General features: G+C 37.5%; 1 protein-coding gene across 2 annotated transcripts in view; it reads left to right on the top strand.

The window, feature by feature from the left end:
- DYM (dymeclin) overlaps positions 1–23318 on the top strand; it is a 273454-nt gene that overhangs the window by 198664 nt on the left and 51472 nt on the right. For both annotated transcript variants that reach the window (XM_045528017.1, XM_045528018.1), the window contains exon 15: positions 12542–12724. In XM_045528017.1, the coding sequence (XP_045383973.1) occupies positions 12542–12724 (183 nt within the window). The remainder of the gene's footprint in view (positions 1–12541; positions 12725–23318) is intronic.

The following is a 23318-nucleotide window of genomic DNA, read 5'->3' as shown; positions in this document are numbered from 1 at the left end:
AACATGTCTGATTCTTCATCCAGTTTGCTCAAAATTAATTGACATAAAGTTGAAGCCATTAGGAAAGTTATAATCATTCTTTTATTTGGCTTTTTGACATACCAAAGGGTTAGAGTTAGGAGTGACTATTGGATAATAACCAGTAAATTAGTTCAAATGATGTCACAACATGTTTCTTATATATAAATCATTTACCTAGGAGGAGAAAAACTGCTTCCTAAAAATTTTTGCTTAGTGAGGTATTTTTAAGAAGGCAATTAAATTACTAAAATTGGTTTTATATTACCATTTTCCTTTTTTTCTGGATACATGAGTGTTCTTGTCACCTAACAGTGCAATTTCTTGCTAAAGCCAAGGGGGCTTCAGGAAAGTTTTAGCTGATAACTGGCTTTATGGATGAAATGTGGTAGAGACTTTTCTCTGATTGCTTCTGCGCACATTTAGGTTCTTGCCAAAGTTAAATGAATGATGTCCATGACAAAGACTTTCTGTTGCACCCTCTTTCCGTGACTGATGTGTAAGTGATGCAGCCGGTACAATCTGCCCTGCTTGACCTGGTGCCTGACATTGTCTCTCACCTTGTATCTTAGGGAAAGCATGCTTTGCCTTTAACTAAAGAAAAACTGAAACTGCCTGTTTCTTATTTACAAACTTACCGTACAGCTGACCAAAGAGAGTTATGGCCACTTCCTTTATCTGATGCTAAATTATCTAACCGTATTGCTCTTTCTTAATATTCAAACACCACTAGAGAACGGCAGGGTTTCTAGAGTCGAAGGCAAAACTTCAGTTTTAATTCACATGGTTAATTACACATTTCTGTAGCATTTATGGATAACAAGGCATTTTCAAATTAGTCAATCCTCATAACTTTACAAGGTAGGCAAGCATTATATTTCTACTTAACAAGAAAGATAATTCCCAGAGAGGTTAAATGAGTTGATCAAGCTCAGAAGGAACTATTTAGGACAGTCAGGTCTAGAACTGAGGTCTCCTGACTCCTGGCCCAGTGTTCTTTCCGTCTCACCAGGACAGGACTGTGAAAGCATTCTGTTACTCATTACCAAGTGCCAGGCCCTGTTCTGAGTGCTTTATTTAACTCATTCAATCCTCATGGCACCACCATGAGGTTGGTACGGGAAGGAGAAGTTTTCTGGTCGTTTCGGTCGTGGCAGAGGCCCTGCTGTGATGGTTCAGTGTTCTGGTAATAGGAATGTTGCACACAAATATTAGTTAACAGTTCACGCATTGTAGAAAAAGCTGCCTCTTCATTATATGACTTCCTATACTGTCACTGTGCTTTGAGAAATGCTACCAAGTGAACTTTAGCTTTGTTGCCATTGATGCTAGCATGAGTACTGAAAGTTTTCTTGTTACAGTGTATTCATTACCATAAAATGGCTTTTACTTGCGTTTGGTTATCTTCCTCAGAAAATCTTCTCCTTACCCCCAAATTGATGCAAGTAGACTAAAGAAGTGCAATAAAAGAAAGAGTGTTGGGGGATCCCATTCCTTCTTGTCAAGTAAATTTTGACTGAGGACATTCCTTCAATGACCTTTTTCTGCATTTCTACGTTAATAACAACTTTTTCTTTGCCTCAAAAAGGAGGATTTCCTCATACTGTGTTAAGAGTTTGCTTTTTCCCTCCATTTTGATTTTATCTTTTCCATATTAATAGTTGTTTTTAAAAACTTCTTCCCAGGGAAATAAAATTAGGTATCTATCTGTCTCTCCCAAAGAAATTGGCACTATATTAACAAAATGTCAGGCAGCCCCCAGCTCATGACTTACTGCTTGCTAAAATATGATCCTGAGTTGAGCTACGTTAAGTCAGACCCTTATAAATATTACACATATTAAGTTACATCCCCAAACTAATTTGATATCATAAAAACACAAAAATTGATAATGCGAATGAAAAACTTGTATATTATAACCATATAATCACAAACAACAGCAGCTAAAAATTGGGTTGTGTATAACACATATGCTTTTGAGGCTTTGGAAATACATGTCCAATGACATTTGTACTGAAGACATCTTGTTGTAGTAACTCTTGCTATAGTAAGCGTTCTTCATTACTCTGAGGACCTTCAAACTGTTTTTAAAATTAGTTTCTGCCACAGGAAATAAATTGCAAGTTTAATACAGGATTACCTCCCAAAGTTTTTGAATGGTAAATTGCTGGGCAATAGGCAGTTTCCATGGCAACATCAGTGATGCCTTGCTCTAATTGTAGCAGCAGAACAAGCCACCCTCACTGCCATTGACCTTGACTGAATCATGAGCATTAGCAGTTATTTGGACAAAATGTAGGTATTGGTCCCATCCATTAAATAAGCCTTTTGGTCATTATTGTGGAATATGGTTATAAAGCAATGAGTTTCAAATCAGGCTGTCTTCAATCAGGGGTCGCCTGTATTTCAGCATTAGACTTGGAATACTTTTTAACATAATATTTCCTAAGGAGATTAACCATTTAGTATAACAATAGCAGATAGGTTCTTAAAGATCTTACATTCACAGTTTAGAGCATTTCATTGTAATGCACTTAAATGTTCTAAAATTCAGATTTCAGCATAGTAGAGAAACACGTCTCTGTAAGTAGACATTAAAGTCCAAGTCAGAAAATGTTAGTTTCTCCTAGTGCTTCATAGCCTTAATGTACCTTCCAAGTACATCTGTATCTAATAAGGAACTTTCATTCATTATGACTATTGTTTTTACTAGTAAGAGCAACAATTCCTTGAGCTGCTACCCTGTGTTAAGCATTGGAGTAGTGTTTTACATATTCATTATCTCATTTCCACTCTTCTGTAGTAGATTTACTGATAAACAAATCAAGGTTTAGACTCTTGCCCAAGGTTCCATAAGCAGTAACTAGCAGAAGAGGGATTCAGAGACAAGTCGGGTTGACCACAGAACCTGAGCTGTAAACTACTGTGCCACAGTATTTGCTCTTCTATACCCTGGCCAAGTTTCCATAAAATGGGGGAGTCTTTAATATACGCAGCAATTGCTCCTGATTAGATCTATGACAAGCGGTTTTGGTGTCTTCGGTGACACCCTCAGATATATTTACAATATTATTTCCAAGTGAAAATAACTGATTTTTCTTTCTTTTTTTAAAGTTAAGTTCTTCACATATCTTGAAAGAAATGTTTTTGAGATATTTCTGCCTTACAAACCTAGGCAGGATTTTATAACTCCAAGGTGAAATAAAGGACAAGGACTTCATCTTATTTTATATTGTTGGTATCTGTTCTCAGTGCTTAGGACATTGCTGCATGTCATGATGTTGACCCTCAGTTAATGTCTGTGAAATCATTGCCTTCTGTGGTTATTTTATATTCATTTCACTGTTTGTCTATTTCAATCAACTGAGGATCTGTTTTGTCAAATTCTGTTCAACTGTGAGGTAGATTTGTCTATTCCCATCTAGAAATAATTAAATCAAGACAGCATTAGTTTTATGTGTTATTCTAGAGGGAACTTCTTGTTTCAAAATAAAAATGCCTCAAGCATAATAAATTATTTGGTTTTTCATTAACAATTCACAAAGTGCATACTATGCTATTGCTTATCTATTTTAATTTGCTAATTATTTGAACAATAAAATGAAGTGACATTTAATGCTCTTTGAGACATAGTATCCTTATAAACCTTATGCAAAAGCTTACTTCCTACTGCTTTCCTAGAAATATCCTCACAGATACCTAGATTTCCACCCAGTAAGTTTGAACACCACTGAAACCCTGAAGGTAGCAGAGCTTGGAAAATCATTGGGCTAATTGGTTTTTTCCCCTACATTTTATTATGAAATTTTTAAACATACAAAGAAGTTTGAAAATGTTACAGTGAATGCCTATCGCCCAGACTCTCCAGTTAACATTTTGCTGAACCTGCATTATCACTAATTTATCCATCTTGCTGTTCTTCCATCAATCCATCCTATTTTTATACATTTTAAAGTTTAGTTGCATGATACATCTTTTTAATAGCTTCATGGTATTCCTTTGTCCAGATGTATTGTAATTTATCTAATCAGTCATGTATTGTTGGACATTTGGGATTGCCCCAGGCAGAATAATGGCCTCTGAAAAGTATCCACATCCTATTCCCAGAACCTGTGAATATGGTAAGTGACACAGCAAAAGGGACTTTGCAGATATAACTAAGGTTATGGACTTTAAAACAGGGAGTAGCTTGGTTAATCCAGGTGGGCCCAATCTAAATTTATGGGCCCTTAAAAGTGGAGAACTTTCTCCAGGTGAAGCAGAAGAGCAATGCCAGAAGGCGACCTCAGGGAGATTCAAAGCTGAGTGGTAGCTGACACGCTGTTACTGGTTTGAAGATGCAAGGGCAATGTGATAAGGAATGCAGGCACAGAGACTCCTGGTGATAACCAACAAAAATATAGGGAGCCTGGCATGGTGCCACACGCCTGTAATCTCAGCTACTCTGGAGGCTGAAGCTAGAGGGTTGCTTGAACTTAGGAGTTAAGTGTTTTTTGAGAGACCATCATGTCAGAAAAAGAGAAGGAACCTCAGCTCTGCAGCCACAGGAACTGAATGCTGCCAACAACCTCAATGAACTTGGAAACAGATTCTCTCTCAGAACTTCCAGAAAAGAGCCCTGCCCAGCTGACACCTTGCTTTTGGCCTCATGAAACTCAAAGGAACAAAAGCTACCTGAATGTCTGTAGAACTATGAGATTGTAAATTTTGTGTTGTCGTAAGCCACTAAATTTATGGTTGTTTGTTATGGCCATTATAGAAACCTAATTCAGGGATGATCAAAAATGCTTTGTTATACAGTAAACCTCCACAAGGGTAAATCCTTGGCCACAGTCTTAATTATTTTTTAGGATAAATTTCTAACATTAGAATCACAGGGGAAAAAAATCTTCACAGTTTTTTTTTTTTTAAGACTCTTAGTATATTTTATAAATTGATCCCTGAAAAGGTAGTTGCAGATGATATTTTCGTCAGTATTCTGTTGAGAATGCCCATTTACTGTCTTCTTTACAACACTGGAAATTACAATTATTTGCTATTTTCATTAAAAAATGGTATGGCAAAAAAATGGTGTAAATGTTTTTATCTTTTGTGGATTATGCATTTGTATCCATTGTGCATTTTTCTATTGTTTGTTAGGAAGCCCCTTTCTCCTACTTTGCCAAACAATTTTTTAAATGAGAAGTGCCTGTTGACTTTTCTCTATTTCATTTTTAAAATCTATTAAGATGATCGTAACTTCTTTTTCTCCCTTGAATGTTTACTGTGAGTACATCAGTAGAATTGCTAATATTGCAGTCTTCCAGAATTCTTGAAACTACTTGGATTGTAGCATTTTTTAGTACAATACTGAATTTGACATGCATATGCTTTATTGCGTATTTTAGTGACATTGGTTTTTATTTTTATTTTTGAACTAACTTTACCAGATTTTAAAATTATAGTATGTTACCCCTGTTTAAGAAAGAACAAAATGAGAAACTATCTTTTTTTCTGATTTAAAAGCTTAAATGGCAGAGTAATTATATATTCTCTGAAGACATTTACTCATAAAACCATATGAACACAATCCCCATTTTTTACGGCATGTCTCAGACAGACTTTTCCCTTTTTTCATGGTTATTCTCTTTACATTTTTTATTTGATCATAGGTTAAGATGAGGAAATAATAGTTCCTAGTCAATTTTCCCTTTCATTTAAATTGTCAATTTAAAAAATATTTTATTATGAAAAAAGTTCGAACATATACAGAAGTAGTTTGATGAACCCCCATATGCCCATTACCTAGATTCTACAATTAGATTTGGTCATATAGTCTTTCCTTGAACTTTTTAAATTTTTCCTTTACTGAAGTATTTTAAAATAAATCCTGGAATTTTATTCTTTCATATTTCAGTATGCATCTCTAAAAATAATATTTTCTTTTATAATCACATATCATTATCACATCTAAGGAAAGTAGCAGTATTTTCTAGGTATAATCTAATGCACAGCATACTCAGATTTCTCCAGAAGTCTCAAAAATGGCTATTGGCAATGTGTTAAAATCAGAATTCAAATAAAACTAACACATTTGCTTTTTAATCTCCAGAGTCTCTTGATCTAGAACAACCCCCATCCTTATCTTCTGTCCAGTATCACATTGAAGAAATGGAACCATTTGTCCCATGGTGTCTTCCACATTCTGGTGTGTCCATTGGTTTCCTCTTGTGGTGTTTAACTCATTCTCCGTCCTTGATACTTACTATAAGTGGAAGTTAGCTCTAAAGACTTGGATAGATTCTCATTCTTCTTTCTTGTCAAGAATACTTCACAGGCGGTACTGTTTGCTTCATATCAGAGGGTATGAGAGGCTCCTCTTAGTGAAGCTGTTATGGACTGAACTGTGTTTCCCCCAAATTCGTATGTTGAAGCCCTAACCCCCAATGTGACTGTGTTTCGAAATAGAGCCCTTAATGAGTTAATTAAGGCGAAATGAGGTAACGAGGGTGGGGCCCTGATCCAGTCGGGCTGGTGCCCTTATAAGAGGCAGAGACACCGGAGCTTGCTTGCTCACTTGCATGCTGCTCACAGGGGAAAGGCCGTGCGAGGACACGGAGCAGCCAGCACCTGCAAGGCAGGAAGACTGAGATGTCCTCCATATCTGTAGTTGTATTCTCTTTCTTATCTCTGAAGTTATGTCTCTGTTTTTCCTCTTTTTTCTGATTAGCATTTTGTCTATTGTTTGCTTTTAATAAAAACAAATGTATTTAGTCACTTATTCTGTTGTGGTTTTATCTTATTTTCTAATTTATTCATTTAGTGTTTTATTTTTGTTATTTCTCCCATCCTTTGGGAATATTTTGTTTACTGTCTAAAATTTGACCTGTTTAATTATGAATGACTATAAAGCTGTGCGTTTTGAACTATACCTTTGGCTCTGCTACTCTGTTCTTCCTGCCCCCCAACTCCACCCTACTGCAGGTACTCCCATAGCACCCTGTACTCTTCACAGGGCGCCTCTCCCCTAAATGGTAACATGTGTGAGGGCACAAATGCATCGGGGTCATCAGTCCCTCCCAGCGCCTGCCATAGTGCCTACCAAGTCATCCCTTGTACTCATGGACTATATGATTTATGTGTCTCATATTTCCTGTTGAATGTTGGACATTGTGATAGGACAGTAGAAACCGAGATAAAAAGTATTGCTAAACTGTTAATATGGAGTTGAGTCATTCTAGTCAAGACTTGAGCAGAATTTGGGTTTTGTATCTTCAGTGTACCACTGGCTTCAAATTACACAATTGTTACTTTAAGCTTAAAGAGTGGGATCTGTGGTGTCAGAGGGTTTTTTTGTTTTTCGTTTTGTTTTGTTTCAGTGTTTCTTTACTACCCTCTGCTTTAAGCAGCCCCTGCAGTGGGGTTGGAGAGAAGCGGTCTCTCTGTCGTCCTGGTCCAGCCTCAATCTTGGGGAGTCCCCGTGTGTGCCTGGGTCTTAGCAGTGGGGTTTTCTCTGCATTCCTGTTCCTTCTCCAGTGTTAGCAGATCTCTGCATCGTATTGGTACAGGTATGGGATCCTGAACCCACCTGGCTTCCTGCCTCAGATCCCAGTGCTAGGAGATTCTTTGCTTTTATCCCTCCATCAGCAGGAAGGGATCTTTGCCTGTGTCCTGGAGGTGAGAGAATTCCCTACCTCTTCTTCAGGGGCAGACAGATGGGTTCTTGCTACTTCTCCCCTAAAAGCCATGGAAATTTGTGTGTGCTCTAAGCCAAGAGGGTTTGCTACCCCCACAGCTTAAGGCTTTTGCACAGTATGAGAGAAAGGTCGGAGGAGCAGGTGAGTCTTGGCACCAGCCCCCAGCAGCAGGTGATCACCTCCTGCAAGCTTGAGCCACGTGGAGGAGCCGTCTTTGGTCTCTTGCCCCACACCCAGCCTTCCTCATGAGCACCTGGTCAAGGCCCGTGAAAAACAGCTATTAAGTGAGTATAAACTCTGCTGCCTCTGGGGCTTCAGCTTCCCAGACTTGACGGATTGGGCCACACTTAGCCTTTAAGAATTTCTCAACATTTTAGCTGCTTTCTTCTTACCCTCTTCTGTGGAGACCACCTCTTCCTCCCCTGGTCAGCCAGAGGTGAGTGTTTGTGTTCCTTCTCTCCACAGAAGAGGAACTTGCCTTGCAAAATCACATTCTGATGGGCTTAAGAAGACTTATGCTTTATTAGATTATCTGGCTTTTTCTTGCCATTAGGGTAAGAAAGTCATTCTTTGCCACTTTCCACATCCTAAGCAGAAGCTGAAGTCAAGGTCCCTTATGTTAATAATGCTTCCCCCGCATCAAGGAGACTAGAACTCAGTCAAGAATTTCTCTCTACTGATGTACAGCCACTCTGTTTTTCCTTTTTTTATTTTACTTCAGGGCTATAGCACCACTGCTTTTGATCCTTAGCTGCCTTTCTTGGTATCACTGACTCTTCTCCCCAAAAAAAGAATGAAAAAAGGGCATCAAACGTCATAGGTCTCTGACATCAACGTGAAATCCATGGCATACAAGTTTAGAGATTATTTCCCTTCTGTGTGTTAACAATATCAAAGATAAATAACATACATTGAAAATAGAAGAATCAGTAGGTTCCTTGGTTTAGAAAATGATTATTTTGGAACTTAGCCTTGTACATTTTCACTTTCAAAGGTTTTTGGATTTTTTTCCCCTTCTGAAAACTAACAATGACTCTATTCAAGGTGGTGGGGTAATCTAAAGTAAATTCTGAATTTTCCTGACATTTGAAGTTACCCTAAGTACTTTTATATGTTAATTACATTTTTGGTTACTCTCATATAATTTGCTTTCTAAATTCAGTATTTTCTAAATACTTCATGAAGCTGAGACTTTGAGGGTAGGAAGAGATTTTTAAAATTCATACAAACACTTGTTTTTGCAAATATTAATAAAAACCATGACTCAAGTGACTTAGCAGAGGTCACACACCTAGTTATTGGCAGAGCTGGGACTGACCTGGGGCTCTAGGACCTCAAATTGGGGTGAGAGGAGGCACTCAGTAGAAACTCAAAGCCACTAAAAAGATACATCTTCTAGAGCATTATCTTACTCAGATTTTACTTTTTGTAGGATGTGGAAAGGTACTTCTTTTTATAATAAAACACCAATATATCCTAAGAAGAATGAAAATGAACACTAATGCTTAAGGTAAAACATTAAATTTTAAAGAACAGAAAGGCCAACCTCCAGCATATGCTTAGTCTCTTCTGCCAGCAGGGAGGCCTGGGGAAAGGTGAGAAGCTCTGCTCTGCACCCCAAGTTCTGTGCAGTGCGAATGGCCTGCTACGGTACTCTGATTGTTGGGGGCTGCAACTTAGTTGGATTTCAGTCAGAACATTCCTTTTTTGTAAGTTCTCTGACTGTTTTCCAGATACGAAAAAACACATGCAGTTAGCCATGTCCCCCGGTAGCCACCGTTGCCTCGCCCCTACCTCCAGTGCCTTGGAATCAGTGTTTTAAAGAACAACTTCCCAGGTTTCTAGTTGAGGCTGTAAGCCACTTTCAAACCATGTCCAAGGAATGCAGCAGAAGACCACACAGTTTTGCATTCCCACGCGAGACCGGTGCTGCCATAACTCTGCTCTCTCCTCACCAACGCCCCCTCCCACCACTTCATTAATGTTACCCATTGTCTCATTTGGTCACAGGATTTATTCTTCAGCTGTGATTTGTGTGTAATATAAAGCCACTTGTTTCTATCAGGAGCTCAATGTTTTGGGACAAATCCAGTTCCGGCTAGAAATAACACGGTCACAAAGTTTTTCAGTGTGTGCGCCAGTGAGTTAACTGCATAAAGATAACAAGAGTCTATCACGAAATGATCGCCTTTGAAGGCCATTGGCGCATTAACTTTAAAGAGGGCCTTGCCTGTGCATTTCCTCCCCTTGCTCCCCCCGTTGGCAAAATCCCATTAATTTTGTTGAAGGTTTTATTTTCTGCTGAAAATGCAGGAAATTTAGACAACTCTCTTGGAATCCCCCCAAAACTAATACAAACAAGATACATATGCTTCTCTTAAGGAATCTAAAAATAAATGATTTGAAACTATTTAACTGTATAAATTCCCTCTTAAAAGGAAAAGGAAGTTTATAGAATGAAAGGCAACTCTGAGTGCTGTTAACAAGGTAAAATATTCCCACAACTGCCAACTTGTCTATTTGATACTAAGTTACTACCTTAACATAGAATTTCTTGGGCTTTCATTCCCAACATGTACAAACTATCAGCAACATCTGGAAATGGGATCATTTTCTTGTTTTTACATTGAAATTGTCTGCAGTAAAATAAGTATGCCCATTTTTTTGAGGAGAAAGCGTGTTTGATCTGGGATTCATTCCTGTTATAGAAGCTGTATGTACTAGAAAGAAAATACCATGAATGAAAAAGGCAGAGTACTCTCTACATATTTTGCTGTTGTCACTGAGTCATCAGATTATATCTCTGACAAAGCTAATTTTGACACAGTACAGAGGAAACATGATTAATTTTCAAAAGTATGTCTTTTTATAAAATCATATTTTATTCCATAAACGCAAGGCAGTTTTTCTATACACTGTCCCCTAAAGGACCAGCTTTATAAATTAATTTTTAAAAATTACACACTGTTTTAAGGGCTTTGCAAACGTTATCTCATTTAAGCTTTGTGAAAAAAAATATTAATACCATTTGAAATTCTGACACTGAAATACTGAGTAGATTAGATAACCTTTTAGGTCTATTTAAATACTGAGATTTGGATGATTTTGTAGTTTTCAAGAAACCCTCTGGTCAAGTTTATGCTGCTTTTTCAAAGCAGTCATTATTAATAATGCTTTGTAAAAATGAAACATAAAGGATTACATTTGTTTATTGCCATGTATAGTAGGTACCCGCACCAGAATCTAGCCTTGGTAGCAAGTTGAAGATTTAGATAACTTGGAAATTATAATTATTGGGATAGTTTTCCTTGGAAATTAGAATTAACCAAAAGTTTGATACTTTGTTTTTAGTAAATCTCAATCTCCTGGTACATATTTACCCCTCTAGCACATAATTATTCCATGATCTACTTGATGCATTGAAGCCACAATCCATCTTCCAACAGGAATGGGAGAATACACAGAGCGTGGTTTCTACGAAACCACATACACAATAGGAATTCTGACTGTTCTCTAAATGGTAAACTAGTGGTAAGCAGAGAACTGTTGTCTCTTTAAAATAGAAATGAATTAGTTGCAAGGATTACAAATGTATACAGAATTACATCTATGATCAAAACAGTCCAACATCTGCTAGTTCAACATTTAGCAGAACGTGAGGAAGGTGATGAGAAGGCTTTAAACCAGGTTATACCGAGAGACTGTTGTGGTTGCTGGAGAATTTAAGAAGGTGATGGTTGTGACAGTAGACCAAAGACCCATAAGTAGGAGTAAGGTGATGGTCTTCTGCTAAGCTATAGCAGTTTTCTGTAACTGCAAAGAACCAAGAGCCTCTCAAAAGTGTTCTACGTTCCTGGATAGGCTAGTTGGCCATTTGGTATGCATGGTGTAGAAGAGATTCTAGCATTAAGGGGAGTGGCTTTAGTGTCTGCTGTAACTTCTGAGTGTGTTATATTATTTTATGATTCTTTGATCAAATTCTAAGCTTCCTAACTAGATAGATAATAACTGAATTGCTCGGAATTAAACTAATAAAATAATGTATGTAGAAATTCTTATTACGGTTTTTAGAACATAGCAAAACCAATTAATGTAGATACCCTACTTCAAGGAAACCTCATTTTATTTCTCAAGGACTAATCATGTTTGGGTGCAGTGGCTCACGCCTGTAATTCTAGTACTTGGGGAGGCCAAGGTGGGAGGATCACTTGAAGCCAGGATTCAAGACCAGCCTGGGCAACATAGCAAGAGAAGGAAAGCCTATTGTTTTTGTTCTTTCCATTGCTCTTGCTTCCAAGTGGTTTGCTGATTGCTTACTTTGAGCTTTGCTGTCTTACAAGTATTTTATGTTCAGATTCCCAAAGACTGTTAACTCTGAGGAAACAGTGACAAAACCCTAGTCTATTTATCATTAAATATAAAGATTGAAATGATAGTGTAGAGAAGTGAGGTCATTTTCTGAATCAGGCACTTTTCTTGGAGTCAATATGACCCTACACTACTTACATTGTGCAATTCTAACACTTTAGGGGGATATGATGATGAGAATACAAATTAGGATCTATTTAATGAGGGGCTGTATAAGCTCCAAATTTCCCTCTAGATTGGTGAATCTATAATTTATTATGTGAAATTCCTAATTATCACCATACTAAAGATTTTAACCCAAATCCTTTAGTAACTAATAAACCTAATCATAAAGGTTCTTGATAGCAATAGTCTTGAAGAGCTTTTCTACATGATCTTTCCAATATTGTCATAATTTTAAAGCGATTACTCTTATTTTGATTAATTCTGTTGCAAGGGAGAAAAACACTGACTCTGTTGGGGTTTTCTTTCTTTATAAGGCACAAGACCTAAATGTCATCGAAGAAGTGATTCGAATGATGTTAGAGATCATCAATTCCTGCCTGACAAATTCCCTTCACCACAACCCGAACTTGGTGTACGCACTGCTTTACAAACGAGATCTCTTTGAACAATTTCGAACTCATCCTTCGTTTCAGGATATAATGCAAAATATTGATCTGGTAAGTGTAAATGGAGATATTTAGTATGATTCTTTTTTAAGTATTAAAGCAGAGAAAGTTATACTTAACAAACCTTGGTGAGAACTACAGTGGTAAGAGTCCCTTCTTTCAACATTAACTGTATTTGTAGTCTGTTTTGCTTTAACAGCTGTATTCTGTGTGTATGTATCCATTATATATACACACACATACATATTTGATAGAATCGAGGTCATGCTTTATTTTACACAGTTCTGTAGTCTGCCATTTTTACTTAACATAGATCTTCAATATTTTCTGTAGTATCATCAATTCTTCAAAAATCTCACATTTTAATTTCTATCTAGCTTGTATTATAGAGGTCCTAAAATATATTTAACCATTATCCCATTATTGCTCACCTATTTCCAGTGTTTTATATCAATTCATAATTAATGAACAGTTTAGAAATCTCATCTCACATTTTTAAATTGGATTTTTGGTATGGTTTTTAAACTGGAATTTTACTAGTTTTTAATGTTGGGAATACCTTTCTTTTTCTTCTTTCTTTTCTTTTCTTTCACCTTTATTTTCAAGATTGAACACAGACCGCCAAATTGCTTTCCAGAAACAATGCACAATTTATACATCTGTATATCATCTTACACTTCCACAAGTAACATATGAGAGGATCTATCTCACTACACTTTTGCAGCTGTGAGCTTTATAATTATTTTAATATTTGTCTTTTTATAGCAAAGATGATATTTCATCATTATTTTATTTTAATTTCTTTAATTACTAGTGTGGCTGAACATTTTTCACAGGTCTGTGAACTTTTACTTCCTGTCCTTTTTAAAAATGTGTTTTGCTAAATTCCTATCACTGTCTCAGTGTTTTCTGATTCAGTTTGGTTCCATAAACATTTCCGGAAGAGCTATATGATTCACAGTGCTAGGCTCATGAATAAACTGAGGAGTCAACATCCTGTCCTTGTGTTACTTACATGTACAAAGACATTCAATAATTAAATGATCACACAAACATAAATATGTAATTTTAATAATAAGTAAGCACATGTATGTACCTTTCTCTGGGGTGTTTACCCAATAGTGGAATTGCTGGCCGGCATTTGTCATGCCAAACCATTTTCCATAGGATGCTACCCTTTTACACTCCAGCCAGTGGTGTATGAGAATTCCTATTGCTTTATGTCTTCATAAACACTTAGTTTTGATAGTTTTGTCAGTTTTGTAATGGCATCTCACCATAATTTTAATTTGTAATTCCCTGATTGCTTATGAGGACAAGCATGTTTCATATATTTTTTGGCCATTTTGATTTCCTTTTTTGGGAAGTGCCTATTCAAGTCTTTTGCCAGTTTTTTTATTGAGTTATTTTATCTTTTTCTTATTAATATTTTATTATTCTGTTATGTTCTAGATTCTAGGCCTTTTTTATTTATGTATTGCCAAGATGGCTACAGACTTTTACATGAGAAATTGACCGCAGGTTAAGCTGCTTCTAGCTCTGTTCCCTGGAAATCTGATGAAAGTGCAACGTCAGCTGAGTTACCAAGCAACACTGCTATGATAAAATGATATGATAAAATGACATTTGATTGGTAAGCCGAGTCTGGACTGGGAGAACTATGAATGAACTATAAATACTTAGTGGGAAGCCATAGCTTTGGGCTTCTCTGAGTGAGAGAACTCTTACAACCAGGCATGTCCTTTACAGGGACCTAGGAGCTGAGACTGTCACAAGGGTATTGGTTTCTAAGCTAGAGTGTCTGTTGCGTCCACCCCCACTAGTCTCATTCTTTTGCATCTGAGTGGTCATTTGAGGGACCAAAGACTAGCCCCCACACTACTGTAAGGATTCCCAAGGAAAACAAAAGCTGTGGCTATGCTGTTGGCTATTTTCCTGTCCTTTCATCGTTTTAAGTTAATTGGATGCCAAGTGTGGCCTATTATAGTTTTGAAACTCTTGATGTTTAAGTGAGCCTGAGAATATCACCCAAAAGCGGGCATTGTAATGTTAAAATAGTATTTTCCCATTCATTTTAGCCTGCCCTTGTGGCAGTCCTCTGTCCCATCCATATCACACTTTTGCCATTCTCTGGAGCTGATTCCAATTTCTTTTTTTCTTCCTTCCTTTCTTTTTTCTTTTTCTTAAACTATGTAATACACACGAGCAATATAGTGGGGGGAAATGCTCTATAATATTTTAATAATATTAAAATGCTCTATATAAGATTTATAATATAAATGTTCCACTATATTAATGTCCACTGCCTTTCATTATGATCGCCAGTATTTTGTTTTTGAGAAAAGATTTAACCCAGAGGTTTTTTCCTGTGGTTATAGCTGTAATAGGTGATAGAGCATCATGTTATTATATATCATGTGGACTATTTAGCTTTAAAAAATTATTTAAACCACATGAAAAGCTATTTACTCCTTTTCTGTTCATCACCATCATTATCTCTAGCTTTTATTGCATGCTTACTAAGCATTTATTATATGCATTATCTTACTTAATCCTCATTAAAAAATAAACCTGTGAGGTGTATTTTATTTTAATCCTCAACTTACAGGTAAAGAAACCAGTTTAGAAAGATTAATTAGCTTGCACAGTTACATATTCAGAAAGTAGACAGAGCCAGGGCTCAAACCCAGGCAGTTTGACGATAAGTAAGGTCCAGGTCTGTAATCGTCGTGCCTGACAACTATACCCACTCACTAAATGTTCCTGCAGGTTCTCATTGGTTTGCCTGTTCACTACCTGAAAACACTGGTCATATCCACAAACCTGGAGCTTTCTTGTTTACTTTCTCCTTCAAGATCACTTCTAACAGTGTCAACCTGGTCTTTATTCCATCAATGGTGAAAATGAGTAACATTCTTAGTAACCAGGCTATTGACATCCTTAAAAATGTCTCTGAGAGACCATATTTTTTTGTAAGGATATGCAAGAACCATGCAAAGGGATTAAAGTACATCCAGTTGACACTCAGTGGAAGTGAAAAGCACGGTGAAGGTGCTGTAGTAGGAAGGACCTCACTGCATAGCACACTCTATAGAACCATGTGGAAATAAAAGCAGGGTGTTAAACTGGGTTTATATCCAGTGCTCACTTTTCTGTCATTGTCAGAAGAGTGGGCTACTTATTGATACTTCAACTGTATTCAGTGAAAACTGCATTTTCGGGCTAAACATTTGGCTATATGCTGTTATGTAGTTTTTAAAACTAGATAAGGAAATGCCTGAACAGTTTTAGGCACACCTACTAATTGCTGGGAATGAGGCTAAGTGCCTCATGTCTATTATCTCTTTAACTGTACTTAAGCCATGTAAACTGGGATTATTATCCCACTTTACAAATAAGAAAACCAAGCTGCTAAGAGGTCACTCAGGTGCCATTAATACAAATGCCTTCCTAAGAATCTTTGTCTTGGATAATGATCACATATATTTCTGTAGGGCTTTATCATTGGGGATTATTTGTATATACACTATCTCTTTGATCCTTCCACCATCCCTGGGAGGGAGGCAGAGCAGGGCTAGAGGGGGGAATGGCTGGCTGGAGGTCACTTGGCTAATAAGTTACTCAGCCAAGTCTTGACTCCAGGTCTTCTCATTCTACATCCCATGTTTTCAACACTCACTTGGGCAAACCTAAGAAAGATTCAAAATGAGCAGGTTTTCCAACAACTTTTTCTTGAATACTACCATCTAAAATAGTGGTAGGCACACTGGAAATTCATTAAAAAATATTTTAAACTCCTTTTACATATTTTGAAAAGAATGCTGTGATAAAGATATAAATAACATCTCTACTTTTTGCCTTTTTCAGAACTTTACCACCTTCTCTCCTCTAAATACTCCTGAAATTTTGGCTTAAGCTAGCTTTTGCTATTTTCGTCTTTCATGGAGTTAACCTTGAAAAGTGTTGGTAGAGGAGACTAGGAATCTACTGTTATTTTTAGCTGACAGGGAGTTGAGGGTTGATATTTTTCATTAAGACATTCAGCAGTACTCAGTATCTGAGACAGAAGTGACTAACCTTGGAGCACTTTTAACTTCTGCTGGAGGAGTTAGACATATGTTTTTCAAGTGCCCAAATTTTTATTACGCGCTGGCGCTGGAACATACCCCTTCCCATCTAAAGCATAAGATGATATGATCTGGCTGAATTAAGGAGCAAGACAAAGTAGAATTACCACACTAAGCAAGAGAGAACATGAAAGAAATTTCCTACTAGCCTAAGGCAAGAAATGACTGAATATAAGTAGAGAACAGATGCAGTGAACTATAATAGTTAAATAGTATGGCAAAGGCAAGAACCTTTTTTATCTCTGGACAACGTAAAATTCATGTTAAAAGTTCAGACCTGACCATCCTTATTGAGCTCTAAACTTGTGCATTCAGGTGCCAATTTGACAGTCCCACAAATATTGAATAAGGTTAAATCATAATTCTTGATTTTCTCCAAAAAACAAACACAAAACTTTTTCTTCCATAATATTTCTTATCTCAGTAGATGGCATCAATACCTACCCAGGTGCTTAAGCCAAAAAACAAGAACCAGAAAGGAGAATAAGGAGAGCTATTTGGAATGGGGCTGGGAGAGTGCAAATTTAAAGAGAATGGTCAGGAAAGGCCTCTCTCAGAAGGTACCTTGGGGCCAAGACTTGAAGGAGGTAGAGAGTGAGCCTTGCAGCTATCTGGTGGCAGAGCATTCTAGGCAGAGAGAAGAGGATGGAGTGATGGGGAATTGGCCGGGAGGGAGAAGGAGTAAATATTTTGAGATGATGAGGGGAGAGGGTTACAGGGTATACATATGTCTCAAAGGTCATTGAACAGTGCAATTAAAATGGGTGCATTCATTTTATTGTATGAAGTTATATAATATTGTGGGAAAGGGAAACTGTCCCAGCCCCAGAATTCCAAGAGAGTCCCATTAGAGGTGTCCTACCACAAGACTCACCACAGATACATAACAAAGTTTTTAGCTGCCGTGGGAAGAAAGGGAAGAAAAAGCTGAGAAAGCCTCATACCCTAGACTTAGGTATTCAGAGCACCACTTAAGTCGGAGGTCTTAGGACAGCAGGTCTGGGACAACATAGAACCCTCTACTTCCTGCCACCAGCCTAGCAAATACAGAATAACGGGCAACAGCAGTCTATCACTGGGAATGGATCAACAGCATGGATATAGACCTTGCTTTGTGACCTAGGCACACAGAAATAATGTAAAGCAGAAAATGAAGCATGAACATTGAAAAATCTATGATACTTCAGGTCCTAACTAAGCAGAAGGTATCACTAGAGGATGTGGTACACTGAGGGTAGCCATAGCAACAACAAAAAAAAACCCTCAAATTCAGCTCACCTTCTGAGTGAATTAGTTCAACCCTAAGCCTGACCTAAGAAGAGGTGTTCCCAATTTCAGCATAAATAATAATTCACTTCAGTCTCTGTGCTTCTACACATGATGTGCAGTATTTAACCTAGCATTATGAGAGATAAAAAAGCAAGGAAAAAATCATATTGTGAAGAAACAACATAACCAGACTCGGTGATGACTCAGATGTTGGAACTATCAGCCAAGGACTTTAATTAGGATTAATAGGTTTAAAAGATCTAGTGTGAAGGTCAACAAAGTATGACTCATAGGCCAAGTCCAGCCCACGACTTATCCTTGTACAGTCTATGAACTAAATTTTTTTGCATTTTTAAAGGGTTGCTTAAAAAAAGAAGAGCAATATGTCACAGACTATATTGTGATCCACAGAGCTTAAAAGATTTACTACCTAGCCCTTTATAGAAAAGTTTTTCTGACCTAGGGGAAAAGGTGACCACATGTATAAACAGATGGAGAAATCTAGAGGGAGATAGGAACTGTAAGGAAAAATCAAGTGGGAATGCAAGAAGTAATAAACATGATATGACAGATAAAGAATTGCCATGACTGGGTTATTAGTGGGCTTGGGGATAGATAAGGAAAAAAATCTGTGATCTTGAAGATAGGTTAGTAGAAATTATGCGAACAAACACAATGAGAAAAAATGTGAAACATGAGAACAGAGCATCCATCGAAGAGCCGTAGGATGTCAGATGATCCAATATACTTATAATTGGAGTCCCAGAAGGAGGAGAGAGAGAGGACAGATCAGAAGAAATATTTAAAGAGATAATGGCTGAGAATTTTCCAAAAATAATGACATCAAACCACAGATCCAGGAAGCTCAGAGAACCTCGATCAGGATAAACCCATTTTTTAAAAAGACACATTGTATTTAAACATATGAAAAACAAAGATAAAAGAAAAAATACAATCCTGAATGTAGCCAGAGAAAAAAGAAATATTATATACAGAGGAACAAAGGTAATAACAACAGTCTTCTTGTCAGAACCTGTGCAACTCAGGTAATGAAGTGACATCTTTATAATGCTAAAATGAAAAAAGTTCTTGTCAGCCCAGAGTTTATACTCCACAAAAATGTCTTTAAAAACTGAAAACAGAATAAAGACATTTTTAGGCAAAAACTGAGAGAATTTATTACTGGTGTGTACCATAAGAAATGTTAAAGGAAGTTAGTTAAGCAGAAGAACTGTCATACCTGACAGAAACTTGGATCTACAAAAAGTAAGAACTCCAGAAATGGTAAAAATTAATGTAAACATAAAAGGCTTTTTCTTATGTTGATTCACTTTGTAAAATAATTGTCTCAAGAAGGGGTCAGCAAACTTTTACTGTAAATGGCAAGATAGTAAGTATTTTAGGCTTTACGGGCAATAAAGTCTGTCACAACTACTCAACTCTGCTGCTGTAGTTCAGTAGCAGCCATGCACAATATGTAAACACATGGGCATGGCTGTGTCCCAATAAAATTGTACTTACAAAAATAGACCACAGGCCAGCCTTAGCCCACAGGCTGTAGGTTCTCAACTCCTTGTCTAAAACAGAAGTAGTAACAATGTATTGGGGGCGGGGTGTTACATGTGTAAAAGTAAGATGTGTGTCAACAGTGGCACAAAGGATGGGCAGGAAGAATTGGAGTTTGGCACATATGTGTGTCGGGAGACAGTTCCAGAGGTCTCATGTTTCTGACGTTTTGTGAGCAAAGGCACTGACTGCCCTTTGCTGTAGATAATCTTTTAAAGGAAGTTTGTGGCTCGCGCTGGAGCAAAAGACAGGCATGCTTACTGACCATTATGAGAGATCTGGGGTCTCTAAGTTTAGGGTTCTGTTCCTGTAATAGAATCCACTGCATGTTCAGGTATTATCTGGCCCTTGTCACATCACCCTGAGAAAATTGGGGCTTGGGGACCCAGTACAATAATGCACATGCTCTAATCACTGCTATTGCCATGACTAATAAACAGTCCTGTGTCTCTGACCCATAGATCTCTGTCTTGTTCCAGGATCCTGTGAGGCTATGGACTGCCTAACTTGTTAACTCACAAGTAGGTCAGTTGCAGGCTCTTCACAGTTCTTGGCAATGTGAGGTAGTATGATGTTATTTGAAGGTAAACTGTGATAAACTGAAGATGTATACTATAAACTCCAGGGTAACCACTAAAAAAAAAAAAAATAGAAATAGAGATATAAGTAGTAAGCCAAAGATGGAGATAAAATAGAATCATAAATTATCCTCAGTCCAAAGACAGGCAGGAAAAACAGAATAAATCATTAGTGGAACAAATAAAAAACAACAAGCAATATTTAAATCCAGCCTTGCCAGAAATTAAATTAAGTGTAAACTATCCTAATGCCTCAAGAGACAGAAATTTTCAGATTGGATAAAAAGCAAGGCCTAACTATGTGCTGTTTATAAGAAACCTACTTTAAAGACATAGATAGGTTAAAAGTAAAAGGATGAAAGAAGTTTTACCATGCAAGCACTAATCGAAAGAAAGTTGGGGTGACTATATTAATAGCAGACAAAGTAGACTTCAGCACAAGGAATATTACCTTAAAGAGGGACACCATGTAATGATGAAGAGATCAATTCACCGAGAAGACATAACCATCCTAAGTGTGTATACACATAACAACACAGCTTCAAAACACCTGAAACAAAAGCTAATGGAATTGCAAGAAGAAATAGATCCATAATTGTAATTGGAGAAGTCAACACTTCTTTCCCAGTAATTGGTGCAACAAATAAACAGAAAATTAGTAATGATATATTAATAGAATGATGTGGAAGACCCAAACAATACCAACTACCTTGATTTATTAATAGTTGACATATATGGAACATTCCACCCAACACCATCGGTACGCAAGAAACATTCATGGAGATAGACCATATTTGAGGACATAAAGCAAACCAACAAATTTAAAACACTTAAAATCATATAGAGTATGTTCTTTGACCACAATGAAATTAAATTAGAAATTAATAAGAAAGATATCTGGAAAATCTGCAAATATTTGGAAATTAAACAGTACACCCATGGGTCAAAGAGTAGGTTACAAGGGAAATAGAATAAATTTAAAGTGAGCATAAATGAAAATGCAATATATCAAAATTTGTGGGACACAGTGAAAGCTCAGAGGGAAATTTACAGCATTAAGTATTAATAAGTTAATATCTGCAAAGTGCATTTGTGGTGCTTTGATATATATTAAATATATTGGTTTTTGTACACAGTGCTTGGCTCATAACTCCCATAGTCCTTATTATAATGTTGGGGCGCTTTAGGCCTCAGGAGACAGATCCTCTCTCTCTCTCTCTGACCTTCTCTGGCCCTCCTTTCACCTGCCAATGTGATTGTGGGTCTGAAGACCCTCAATTCCAGAGAGAGTCCTGCCCCATGCACTGGAGGAAGGATGCTGCACAGACAGGCCAAGAAGAATCTGAACAGAGAGGCCTTGCTGGGTTTAGGATCATGTGCCTTTTGTGCAGTCACATTTCTACAGATTGTCAATCATGCCCATGTAACGAAGCCTCCATAAAACCCCAAGAGGACTGGGTTCAGTGAGCTTCTGGATAGCCTCTGGAGGTTCCTGGAGGGTGGTGCACCCAGGGAGAGCATGGAAGCCCAGCACTCCTTCCCCCATGCCTTGCCCTATGCATCTTTTCATCTGAATCCTTTGTAATATCCATTATAATAAATCAGTAAATGTAAGTAAGTGTTTCCCTGGGTTCTGTGAGCTGCTCAGCAAATCAGTCGAACCCAAAGAGGAAGGGGGTCAGTCAAAGCTCCACAGGCCCAATCTTGACACTGGTGGCAGGATGGGAGATGTCTTGGGGACTGAGGCCTCACCCTGTGGGATCTGACACGATCTCCAGTAGATAGTGTTGGAAATGAATTACAGGACACCCAGCTGGTGTCTGCTGCTTGGTGTGTGGGGGAAACTCCACATTTGGTTACAGAGTCCTCTTCTGTGTTGATTGTTGTGGAGTTGAGAGGAAAGCACGGTTTGGAGGAGTGTTTTTTCCCAAAGCAGCCTTGCACGTGGTAAATGCTGACAAAATGTCAGCTACTGTCATTATTGTTGGATTTATATTAGTCCCCTCATTTGCAAAATGACAAAGTTGCCACATTATCATTATTGGTTCCTATGAAGTAGATGTAGCAACTTTGTTACTTTACAGATATTATAAGGAGAGCTGGGATTTAAACCCAAGCAGTTGACACCAGGTTAAGTTCTCAACCACTGCTTGATGCTACATGTAAAAGAAGTTGAGTGTCTGGTAAGTCACATTGCTAATAAGTATCAGAAGCAGGATACAAATCTATGCCTTCTGATTTTGAGTAGTTCATAGTCTACTCTACCATGATGTCTAATCTATTTAATTATACATGTTTGATCTGTATCTTATCTCCCCAATTATTAATACATTGCACCTTTCATGAAGACAGAAAATAGTATCATCTATTATCCTCGTAAGTCCTCTGGAGAGCTCCTCTAGTAAATAGGTTGTCCATACATGTATTGGTTACAACACTAAACCTTGAAGGAAAACCCAAAAACATCAGTGAGGAAATACATATGTATTTTACTTTCTAAAATATGTTTATCATTGTCTTAAAAAAAAAAATTTAGTGCTCTACTTTTACCTCTTGGGAGAGTGGCCACTTAGCAAACGAGAATGTTTGCCTGGCTAGCACATACTGGCTCCTTTTTTACTCTCCTCTACCCCAGAAAAGCTTCTCATCTCTATAAATCTGATCTAATGATCGTTCACTGGTTTCATGACAGGTGGTTAAATGTGATTTTGATATTACTCAAAGGGTACAACTGATTAATCAGAACATGGCATTCATTGGGCAATTGCTGTTCAAAGCTAATAGCATAATGGAAGCCAATGTGCTGTGCTTGGATTTCATGAGTTGCAGCCAAATCTGGTGGATGGAAGAAAGTTGTAAAACATGAACTGTGGAGAAGTACCTTCCTTTGAAAGGTTGCTTTTGAGTTTCACTAACGAAGTATTCATTCTCGCTTTAGCTAAAGGTTTTACTTTAAATGTTTTCTGTTATTGGCTGCGTCCTGTGCAGACATTTTCAGAGGGAAAAAAGTTCATCTGTTCTAACAGTTTTACTGGTTGCTGTGCAAGTTGACAAAAGCCACGTATCAGTTATAGTCATCATCACAGAAGTCACTATTGTGTGCCA

The sequence above is a fragment of the Lemur catta genome, chromosome 16, assembly GCF_020740605.2.
Source record: "Lemur catta isolate mLemCat1 chromosome 16, mLemCat1.pri, whole genome shotgun sequence".
NCBI classification, from domain to species: domain Eukaryota; kingdom Metazoa; phylum Chordata; class Mammalia; order Primates; family Lemuridae; genus Lemur; species Lemur catta.
This window is presented reverse-complemented; position numbering and strand designations above follow the sequence as displayed.